Genomic DNA, 12,058 nt, shown 5'->3' with positions numbered 1-12,058 from the left:
AAATATACATTATTTATATTTCCTTCTGTGGAAATGTCAGTTATGGTATGTCTAATGCATCAGGGCATTAAATAATGGTGTATGGGTGGCTATGTACATTCCTCATACAAGATCCAGACAGGAATGCAAAGCAGACCTTTAAAAAATACAATGCACACATGTACACAGGTTCACATTGACAAGCAAAGGACAAGTCTGTCTCATTTACATTGTGTTCATCATGAGAATTCATACAACGTGCACAGCTACCAAGGCCTTGTAAATGAATTCACAATTTAATTTGCTACATGGAAAAATTTCTGGTCATCAGTCTCTTATTTCTTGTTAACTTGATACAGAATACAAGAAAACATTGTATAAGTTCTGCTTGATTGGGTCTGTATTACATTTGAATAGCATTACACCCAGTGTCAAGTTAACAGGCAGGGATGGGCAAAATACAGTACCGTACATGTAATTACAGCCATCCTACCAGTAAAGTCAATGGATTTCTTGATAACACTTTATTCAGGGATACCTATTTAAGCAATTCAGAGCACATACATGACCACTGCAGAATACATTTGATATACAAGTGTTTAAACAATAATCAAATGCATTTCAATATTCCCAATATGATAAAGGGATGCGTTATGTAGTGTTATGCAATGGATATGTATGTACTCATAGCCTTCAAATAATGTGTCACCAATATAAGTGGAATAAGCTGGTTCAAGAAAACCAATGCACAACACTTACGATTTTTGTCATTTCAGATCACCCATCCAATCCACTGACTTCAGAACATGTCCTAGAAGCTCCTAAATATGTCCACTAGTAGTACAAGGGTGAGTTTGAGGAAAAGGTGGCAAGAAAGAGAGAGCCATGGAGGCTAGAGGGGCTGTGAAGAGGGTGGAGAGGTAGGGTTGGGGGGGAAGAATATATCACAAGTAATATCCGCCCTTTTGAAGAGTTTAGAAAAGAAAGAATCACCTTCAATAGACAAGGTTATTAAAAAGTTCTGCAAACAAAGAGGAGTTGATTTGGTGTCTTTGAAGAATCAGATGGAGGGGAATGAAAGGAGGAGAGAACAGAGGCAAGCCACCTACACACACACACACACACACACACACACACAAACACACAGAAACACACACAAACACACACACACACACACGAACACACACACGCACACACACAAACACTAGGAGAGGAAGTAGAGTGAGTGTTTGAGGATATTTGACAGGCTTGTCTCACCAGGAGAGTGGCGCAGCCCAGATTCTAGCTGTGAGGAACTAACTGTTTGTTTGTGTGACAGTCTGGCCTCCTCTTCTCATCACTATGAATGTACCAGGAAGACATCTCAAAACCTTTATAGCTGTGTGCTCCGAATTTGGAGACACACAAACGATAATAATGACCTGTTCCTTTCTTGCTGTTCTGTTGAATAAAATCACTTTCTCTCCAATGTAAAACCACACAATATGATTTTTTAAATTTATATATATATATATATATATAATACTTAGTTTGTCCCATGAACAAATGCTAAACGTACTTTGTTTGTCCCTGCTTCGCCCTGGGAACTCTCTGGACTTCTTCCATGGGATGTTTGTCCAGGCACAGCACTTTGCTTTTGCCTGGACAACAAGCACAGCTGCAATTGTATAACACTGCCAATCATACAGTGTATGACAGAGGGAGAAAAAGGAAAGTGTGGATGTATGAGTGGGAATAAGGGTGTGTGCGAGAGAGACAGCGTGTGTGCAGAGCATTCCAGATCAGTGTATTATGTTTGACGGCATCTTTACACTATGAGGAGACGATCCAGGGTTTTAGGGTAACGTTGAAAAGGAAAAGTGTGAATCACGCTTGTCGGCTGTGATTCATAACTGTAAAAACAAACATTTTCCTTTTCCTTTCCCAGCCTCTCAGTCTACAGGTGTGGCCGGATGGTTCAAACGGGAACATATTTATTTTTCAAAGAGGCTTGAGAGGCGTCGAGAGGTGTGCGACACAAGAAATAAACAGTGAGCTTCGAAAGCTTCTTTGGGTGGATAGACACCCTCATTATGGACATTTAGTCATTTAGTCACACGTCACCAGGTGTCACTCAGCCCTGTGATCTGTGAACATCACCAATACAGATGTATTGTCCTCAAATGTCTGTTAAATGCCACCCTCCAGTCAGTCATTGAGGAAAAAGTTGTGTCCAGGTGTCAGTACACTTACATCTTATGTCATACAACTTCATCTACACTTACATTTAGTCATTTAACAGACGCTCTTATCCAGAGCAACTTACAGTAAGTACAGGGACATTCTCCCCGGGGGAAGCGCCTTGCCCAAGGACACAACGTCATTTGGCATACCAACAACCTTCTGATTACTAGCCAGACTCCCTAACCGCTCAGCCATCTGACCCCCTTTCTATGACTTGTCAATCTACACTGGGTGTAACAGTGAATGTCATTCGCTCATTCCCTCCATTCAGATTCCGTTTTTTGCTTTTGAGTGTGAGGTGGCCTCCTCTCGTCTGGTGTCCTGGCGTAGTTATACTGCTCCTGGATCAATGAAAGAAGTAACCATGCACACCTACAAGCTCCCAACCGCTCTAATATCAAATATTGACCAGCTGTCTTTGACTTATTAAAACTGCCACATTCTGATACCTCTATGTCCCCACTTCAGTGATTGTGAGGATAAAAATTTAGAGGGAAGATGAGGTGAGAAGGGAACCACTGTTGTTCCATGGTAGCAGACAATGCTAAAACCTCAGCTCCAAACCTCAGGTCTTCCTTAAGCAGAGACTGACACTAAGATTCTGTTGCACAGCAATGGGTAATTTATCTTCTGGCTGAAATGGTGCTTTGCAACCTAATTAAATGAATAAAGACATACCTTTGTTTTCAAGAGATAAACACATTGCTCTGTGGAAGAGAAAGGAGATATTGGCTTTGTAAAGGGGAAATGTGAGCACAAGAGAAAGAGATCACTCATGGCACAGTGTAAGTAAAAAAAACGTTTACTGTCATTTAAATAGTGAGGAAAAAAAGATAGTTCTGATTTACTTTCAGCTGCAGTCGCTGGCTCATTTGTTTTGATAATGGCTCATCTTGAACACAATTTATGCAGAGCCGAGTGTGTCGTATATATCTGAGTTAACAAACATCTCACTTTTTGTGTTAGTGCTCCACATTGAAGGCGATGGGCGTTATACGAGGCAGGGAAGCAGCTTGCGTAGTAGACTCACGACACACTTCAATGCACGGCCTGACAGTTTAAATACCGCCTGCCTCATCTGTGAAACATCTGGCCCTGCTTTGGTGTCTGCAGCAAAGATGTATTCTCCCGTACAAGTTGGTCCTCTGACTTTCTCTACTCATCAATTTTAAGGAGTATGCAAATGGCTGATTCCCTCTGCATCCCCCGGAGTCCGTCGGGCTGCAACAACAGGCCAATAAATTCTCATTAAGACACCCCCTCTCCCTCCCTCCCTCCCTTGCAAGGCAGAAATTGAAGTTCGGATATTCGTGTTTGTAGTCCCAGGCAATTGGAACAAATGAGTGGATGTAGCAGAAACGAGATAGGCTTCAAGCTTTAATCGGACTCCCTCAGTCAGTGGCTTGTCTGCAGACGTCACTCCGGTCTGCTCCGTGGAGAGTAGGATGATGAAGTCAACCTCGAAAAGCGACGCGCCCGCGCCGAGCCCTCGCGACTCCGCTTCATGTCTCTCTCCCCCCACTGACAGCCTCATATTTCAGCGGACTTGTTCCTCGGCCTCTCGTGTCACCGTTTCCTCTGCTGTCAATGGGACGACTCCCATCATCAGTTGGGTGATTTCACAGACCAGTGCAGCGGCGCTTCTCGCCGTAGCAAGCTTCGTGGCCTGTTTTCACACAACTTGGTGTCCCCTCCTTTGCAGCTCTCCTGCCCCTCCAAGCTCCGACCTGCTCGTGATGTGCGTGTGAAGATGAGACTGGGTGAGAATTCTTATAGTAGCACATGATGCCAGCTGCTTTTGGAGAGGGCCTGCCTGTGGACTCAGTCTCTACCCCGTGTTAATAATTTATCGGGGGATTGTTTCTGTAAAGTTCATTCTGCTCTCCAGGTCTGTCCATCAACCACAAATACCAAGGGGTTAACTGAGGTGCAAGTCAACAGCTTGTTTGTACAGTGCAGGCAGCTACACATTGGATCTCATTGTCGGCATCAAAACCAGAACACAGAAGGCCAACACTCTGGCAGTACATCTCCGGCACCACAGGGAAAAACAGCTGTGGACGAATAATTTTTCCATAGTTATGGACAAACATACTGCATCCCTTTGTCCAGAGATGGGAAGTAACAAAGTACAAACAGCCTACTTCGTTACTGTAGGCCTACTCAGATATTTCTGGTATCAGTTGCCTACTTAACTTCACAATTTCTTTTTCTGAAAACTTTTTACTTTCACTCTTTAAATTTTTTACATTTTCAAACCAGGCCTTACTTTAGTTTTAACATGTAGGCCAGACGAGTTTTCAGGGGGTCTATGTTGCTTCACTCCGTGTGCCTGAGTCCATTACTGTTTACAACGTTAGCAGGACTACATGGTTGGCGTTGCCTTCTCAGCATGAGAAATACAAGGTGTGGCGTGAGAGCGTGTGAACTGGTTGAAAGGCATGTGTCTTACGGCCAATGCATGAGAGTTGGCAGCCCTGCAGTTACCAGCGTGACTGTAAAACAGGTAATAGTAACGGCAACATTTTAATTAAGTAGGCTATATGTCAGAGCCCATACTTCTTCACTTGAACTTAAGTGAAAAAGTGTAGTCCTAAGTCTTACAAGAGTATTTTTTTACTTGAGTATCTGTACTACTTGAGTGAAGGAAGTGTGTACTTTTGCCTTCTCTGCCTTTTTCCCTGTGTACATTTGTGTGGTGCTACACTGTTTAGGTCGGGACAAAAAGGGAGACCTACAGCCCCCTAACAGGCCTAGTCAACACAGCCATCAAAGGAGCAGGTCCTGGGCCACATGACCTATTGCACTGCTTAGTGGTGCCCAAGAGAGATGGAGTTGACGGACGGATATGGTGTAATCAGGCAAAAGCAGACACACACACCGCTCAGTGCTCGGTTTAGCACGAGCCAGGGTATGAACCCAGGGTCCTGTATGTGTTTGTGTGTGTGTGTGTGTGTGGGGGGGGGGGGGGTTAACAGGGTGAAGGGGACCTCTCCCCTGAGTGGTAGCACATAAAGCTCCTCTGTGTTCAGTCAGCTCCAGGTCATACACTGTGGCCTCTGTGTCGACCCTCCCTTCCTCCATCTCTTCATCCCTCCATCCATGCCTCCACCCTCGCCCCGCTCCTGTAGGCTCGACTGATCCAGAGGAGGAGATGTTGACTGGATGAGGGAGTCAGCAGTGTTTGCCATGGTAACGGTAATCAAAATACTGAAGGAGGAGGAACATACAGCCAGCCAGGTCAAAAGTTAAAGTCAACACACTTGAGGAACACTGTAGCAGTTGACTCTAGATTGTAAATATAAATAAAAACACTTTTACGCTGCCTTTATGTCTCCAAAGACCCTATTGAAAAGTAGGTACAAGGAGATCACGACCATGATAATATGAAACTGAGTTTGGAACATACCATTTATATAACATTGTCTTTATGAAAGTCTTTATGAATGTCTTTATGTCTTATATGGATCAATATAGCCAATAATGAATACGTGTTTTCATACAACTGTTCTGTTCGTCATACAATTCTTACACTGGTCAATCATTTGAATCTACTGTAAAACTGTCAGTGCTGGTACAGACTTGGCTTTCATTGCATGTCTGCAGACAAAATCTGTTTTAATGTTTGCACCAATAAGAGTGTTGGGCAGTTGTCAGGGGATCCTCTGGGTTCCTGTATCGCTGGGTAATTTCATCTGCAGTCCCTCAGAGTGAGTCTGCAGTACCACTCTCCACACTGGGAGAGCTGGACAGACAGGAAGGGGGGCATTCGCAGATAAATCCATTTAAAGTGCTTTTGAATCTAATCTGCGATGAAGCACCTTCGCCGAGGATGTCGAGGGTGAAATTGTTGCTGGGTTTATTGGAGTTTACCAAGAGTAAAGTTATTAGGCAGGCAAGGCAACGCAGCCTGGCCATATCGCCTTCAACACCCTTCACTATCAGGTCTTTCTTCTAGTTCATGTGCTGTTTTTGTATCTAAGCTAAGGAAATCACCACATAGTGACAAAGAGCTCCAATACTGCCCCTGGTGGAGGGCTGCATGGAATTACCTTCCATCTCCTACTTCTTCGCACTGTACCCATACTGCCCCCTGTAGGCCATTATTATCATCACTTCTTACTCCTGATGTTGTCTTTCCATAATTGCATAAATGTATCTGGGTTCCATTTGTTGTGTTTAATGTATTGGAAAGTGTTTCCAAATCACATCTTAATGATGGAATGCAACTTCTTGATTAAATCTAAGAATTTGACAAACTAAAGACCTAAACAATGAAAATATAGATGCCAGACATGGTGACATGCTTGAACAAATGCAGATTAATTATGCAGAAATAGTGAGCATGAACCAAGAACATCGGGAACTACTATGCGTCAAGTGTCAAGCAATCGCACACACTCACACACACAAACACACACATGCATAAAACTAAAATATTGCCAGTCAGAAAATAAACAATGATAATGACTCTAGCAGATGCTATAGGATGTGTTTATTGTCCATGAGGGAAATGAATAATTCTGACAAGAAGACGACATAAAAAAAAAAATTCTAATACGATGACATCTAAAAAACGAGTGACATGTTTAAGGTCCATTTAAAAACGTGTAAATCCCAGTATGACATGAGGAAGGAGCTGGATGAGGAGAATAGTCTCCAGTGAGAGCCAGCGGGACCTCCGTGTACTCTACCACTTCCTGGTTAATCCTCCTTACTGACTGTCCACAGACGGCTCAACACAGACTGTTCCTGCAGAATCATTTGCTAATGTAATACTCCACCAGTTACACTGACAAGTATCCCTTTGATAGCTGCGCTTTCACTCAATGGCTTTCCAACCTATTCCCCACAGAGAACAGACAGTTTCTCCTCCAAGAGTTAGGAGAGAAACTGTGATCCCACCAGGGTAATGCTGAAGCCCCAGCCAATTTAGGTTGTTTCTACACCTCCTTGCTACACAGCAAGAGCCAGTGACACCCATATTGTGCCACAAACCATCCCCATTTCTCCCCCTGCAGACGGGGGTGTACTTATGGGGACCACCTGGCCAACCATCTGCGCTGTTGGGGAGATCAGAGTAGGGTGAGATTCGCTGGGGCCCACTCAGATTAGGGGCTCCTCCAAGGAGATTAGACAGCGACTGCTACAGAATGAATGAGTAACAATACAGCCAGATGTGCATGGATGTAGCATGCATACAAGCCTTCGTCATAGATTGAACAACGAAAAGACAGTACCCCCTTGTGGTCGAATAGCCATATAGCAGGGGACAAGCTGTCTACCACAGACTAGACATTATACACACACAGGTTTAAAAAAAGAACCTTCTATACAGACATTTGAAGGAACTGAAATACATTACATACAATACATACATACATACATTAAATATATTGCATATGTATATCTATAAACACTGTACATAATAGAGTCAGAATACATAATTTAAAATGTCGATATTTTTAACTGATATATTTTAACAGTACAGACTTTTTGCAACAACCTGGGTGTTGTCAAGGTCCAAGTTCAAGTTTTGTAAATCCATTAACATTTCGAACCCCACCACAGTTTGATATCCCAAAAGAATGCAAACGTTAAGTGAATGCTAAAATAATCCTCCCATAATAGTACACAAATGCATGCAGAGTTCTTTTTTACAGATTTAATGCAAACTCAGTCAAGTGTCAAATTAAGGTCAAATTAAGGTAATAATAACTGTTCTCTGTTTAAGAAAGTCCTTATGCTGCTTTCCTTTTAGTAGATGAAAAGCTTCAAATAAAACTCAACCACACCATAGTTCTCTATGGAGACACAACAGTAACCCAAACGTAAAGTTCAGGATCTAAAACCAGAAAACTGTTTAATACTAAATAGTGATCCAACTTTTGGAAGTTGTGAGGATAGTTTTCCAGATAACCCACAAACAAGCTGCTGAAGTTTTACAGAAGATCTGACCATATTGTTTGCAATACATTCACTAAACTGCACGGTGGTGTGGTATAAATGTAATGCCCTAATGAGACCTTCTGATAGGCCCAGAGCACAAGTTACCCAGAGGCAGACATTCAAATCCAGATCAAGCCTCGGCATACCCCTCCCCCTCCCTTTCGGAAGCTACATTTGGTTGTCGTACTGAGGGGTGGAGTACTGCTGGTCCTGGCCCTGGCCCTGGCCTTGGCCCTGGCCCTGCATGGCGCCCTGAGCCGCCCCCATGGCTGCCTGCTGGGCGGCTTCCTGGACGAGGGGGTTCTTCCAGGCCCCCGTGGTCCACTCCTCCTGGGCCTTACTCATGCTGGCCCCACTGCCGCGGTAGAAGTTATGGATCTACAACAAACAGGAGAGAGTGTGGGGTCTGAATCTAGTGAGGATGGTTCTAGAACCCTGAGAGTAGAACCCCAGAGGGGTTCCACCCCATGTCCCGGTGCTGTGGAGGGGCTGTTCTCCTGGGGTGACCTACCCTGGTGAGGGCGATGAAGGACAGAGAGGCCACAGCCGTGAACATGAGCGTGGGCACCAACATGACCAAAGCAATGAAGATGTTGTAGCTGAAGAAAGAGATGGTGGCTAGCCACCCACTGGAACACGAAGAGAGGGAAAAGAATGAGCAGTTGGATTGGCAACTACAAGATCATACAGATGCTAGGCTAATGCTCTCTGGCGATGATTGATGATTATGATGAGGAGCGCTATGGGAATATGACTACAATGATGATGGTGATTATGACAGTGACATAATAATTGTCTGCTTCTATATAATGATGCTATGATGAGCAGCTGGGTGTTAAATGACAATAATCTTGGTATTTGCTACGGGTTACCGTAAAACTGCTTCTGTTTTACACCCCATGCAACAAAAGAAAAAAAAAAACGTCTAAAGGCTGACATTTAGCAAGTTTATGGAAGCTTCTATTAGAACGATTTCCACCAGTCAGATCAGGTGGAATTTTGTGGCTGCCCTTAGCAGCTTCTCATATTCTAATGACAGAAGTGTCATCAAAGTTCTGCTGGACTATTATCTGCCTGTCACCCTGTAATGAGATAAGGATAGTGTGACCCCATGGGTGGTTTTACTGCTGTGGTTGATGTGAGGTGAGAGAGGCAGTAGATGTCAGGTATATGGGGTCTTACCACACTCCCCAACCAGGGATACCGATGCACTGGATGATGCTGATGCCAACCTGGGCCATGAACACAAAGAAAAAGGCCATGAAGGAGAAGGAGCTGTCTGACCTGGGATGGCACAGAACACAAACACAAACATTGACATCAGAGTCCACCCCGTTCACTGTTTTATCTTACGTCTGTCTTTTAAAACTACAGTGCAGTATATCTTATGGATGGATGGATGGATGGACGGACGGACGAACACAGACACAGACACAGACACAGACACAGACAGAAAGACAGTCAGACAGACAGACAGACAGACAGACAGACAGACAGACAGACAGACAGACAGACAGACAGACAGACAGACAGACAGACAGACAGACAGCAACAGATTGATCGATAGATAAATAGCGATCGGTCGATTGATCTATCGATCTGGTTTGGGTTGGGTTTTTTGGAGTCCACCTACTTGAAAGCCTTGTAGATCGACCTGAACCAGCACACGTAGGAGCAGGGCGTAAAGAGGAGGAGCCAGATGATGGACATGCCAAAGTTAGTCACGCCCCCACCGCCCATCATCCACACGAAGCAGCCCACAAGATTCACAGCCAGAGTGGCAGTGTTCACTGAAAACAAAACAACCATTCCACGCAAGAGATGTCATACATAATAGTGTCTCATGTAACGGGGCACGGCCAGAAGTCCATAGAGCCGGTCAATCAGTGGAAGCACAGTGTGTATTTTCAAAGCAGCTAAACTTGTCGCATGCAGAATCATTTGTTAATTAACAGCCTCTCTCTCTCCTCCAGGTCCTTGAATGCCCTTTCCGCAGGTGTCCAGGTTTTCATCTGTGGTTTGCTCTGGGTGCTGTAACAAATCTACTCCCCACAAGTTCTAATTGGTTCTAATTAGAGCCTTGCTTGAACAGTTTGGCTCTAGCCTTCCTCACAAAACTGCCATAGGCATCCAATCAGGTTCAATTACTGGTCTACTGAGGAAACCCAAGGCCCTACACAGGAGCTGTAAACACACCAAAGCTGTTCTAATTCATCATCATTCAGTGATTCAACTGTTTAAATCTCCCTTTGTGAAACAAAGTGGGAGGCAGCTCATGTCATGAATATACATTAACCACAAATTAAACATTGACCTCTTTTTATACATGCAACAGAGAAACGAAGGGATTTCAAGACGGAATTCGCACACAGATGGGCAAAACAAATCATGAGATATATTAAGTAGTTTGGAAAAAAATTGAAAAACAGGCAGTCTGCCATACCTCCATGCCCAGACAATGGAGAAACCCAAACATGCAGAAGATCTAGACAGAATACCAAGCCATCTTTTAGTGCGCAGGCAGAAGCATAGAGCAAAATACCTGTTTGTTTTTATCGGTTATGAGAATCTGCAGAAAGAGAACATTTAAGTCATTATATGAGACACAGCAACATGGCCGTGGTTTAGCCCAGGGTGACAGATAGATCATCCTCTATATGTTGTACTGTGGAGAGAAGAGAGTCCTGGTTGTGACAAAAATGTCTGTGGCAGGGGAGGGGTTAACTGTCAGCTCTTTGTTCACCACAAAGATCTTATCTAAACAGTAGGCTTCATCAGTGAGGGTGCGTTTATGCACGTATGTTCGTGGTTTTGTGTGACTGTGCATGGTTGTGTGTATGTGTTTGTGTATGTGTTTGTTTGGTGTACGTGTGCGGTGTGTGTGTACTATACATGCATTGGTACATGTGTACTTCTGTGTGTGTGTATGTGTGTTTGTAAGTGTGTGTTTTGAATGGAACTCACAGATCCACAGGTGGTACATCCTCTTACACATGGTGCGATGCTGTTCAGGGATCTCCTCAAAGTCCTGGTAAAAACACGGCCTCAGGGGAATAAATTCCGGTAGCGGAGGGAAGTTATTCTCTGTAACACAATGGTTACTGTCAATAACAGCTTCACAACCCACCGTCACACATGTTTTTATCATTTATAGTCATATTGAAGTAATTGTTACATGAAAGACATGCAAATATGACAGTTATTTTAAGATAGACGTTTTTACCAGCCATTAGGTTACAATTTGGATGTTATTTTCGGATGGATTTTGTCTTCAGTCTGTGGAAGCGATAAAAGCAGTTTGATATATTTGATATACAATGACTACGTGTAGGCCAACAAGGAAGACGAAGAAATTGTTAATTTGGACAAATTAATCAGCAAACAGCAAACATCTACTCGTGTAGAGGAACAGGGCCGTGAGGTATTTGTACAAGAGCTTATCTCAACGTTGTTACAATCGAGTAAAGGGATTTACAGTAAACAGTGTGGTTGAGGCGTCGGCTCAATGGAGGCTCTGGGGTTTTAAGGACCTGGAATCTTTCCGGTTAGGATGTAAACGGACCGATGGTTCAGTGAAAACTAATTTAGGGAAACACCGCAGTGTTGCTTCAATAGGTTTGTGGCAACAAACAAATATGGATATCTATTGGGTTACTAAAGAATTACTCTCCTGATTTACTGGCATCTGATCACCAACGCTAGAAATAACGGCTTTCCATATGGGAAACGTAATCTGCTTACCTGCTCCACCGTGTCCTACTTTATAATGACCTGTCCCTCGACATGCTATGCTAAAACACAAATATATAACACAAACCTTGATGGTAGAGCGAAACACTTAATTGAATGCCTATCTTTCTCTAACTGGTATTTCACTTATATTACAATGCAGTAGAGCAATAAATCC

At 43.5% G+C, this 12,058-nt stretch overlaps 1 protein-coding gene across 1 annotated transcript; it reads right to left on the bottom strand.

The window, feature by feature from the left end:
• Positions 1 to 6,682: 6,682 nt before the first annotated feature.
• LOC124481916 (secretory carrier-associated membrane protein 5-like) lies at positions 6,683 to 12,058 on the bottom strand. The gene is made up of 7 exons (XM_047042206.1): positions 11,893 to 12,058; positions 11,375 to 11,427; positions 11,116 to 11,235; positions 9,785 to 9,941; positions 9,334 to 9,435; positions 8,663 to 8,780; positions 6,683 to 8,529 (listed from the first exon to the last, which is right to left on the bottom strand). Exons 2-7 carry the CDS (start codon positions 11,379 to 11,381, stop codon positions 8,320 to 8,322), a joined length of 714 nt encoding a protein of 237 aa, XP_046898162.1. The 5' UTR covers positions 11,382 to 11,427; positions 11,893 to 12,058; the 3' UTR covers positions 6,683 to 8,319.

The sequence above is a fragment of the Hypomesus transpacificus genome, chromosome 19 (assembly GCF_021917145.1).
Source record: "Hypomesus transpacificus isolate Combined female chromosome 19, fHypTra1, whole genome shotgun sequence".
In the NCBI taxonomy this organism is placed as follows: Eukaryota; Metazoa; Chordata; class Actinopteri; order Osmeriformes; family Osmeridae; genus Hypomesus; species Hypomesus transpacificus.
Note: the sequence above shows the minus strand (reverse complement) of the source record. Positions and strands in the feature narration are given on the sequence as shown.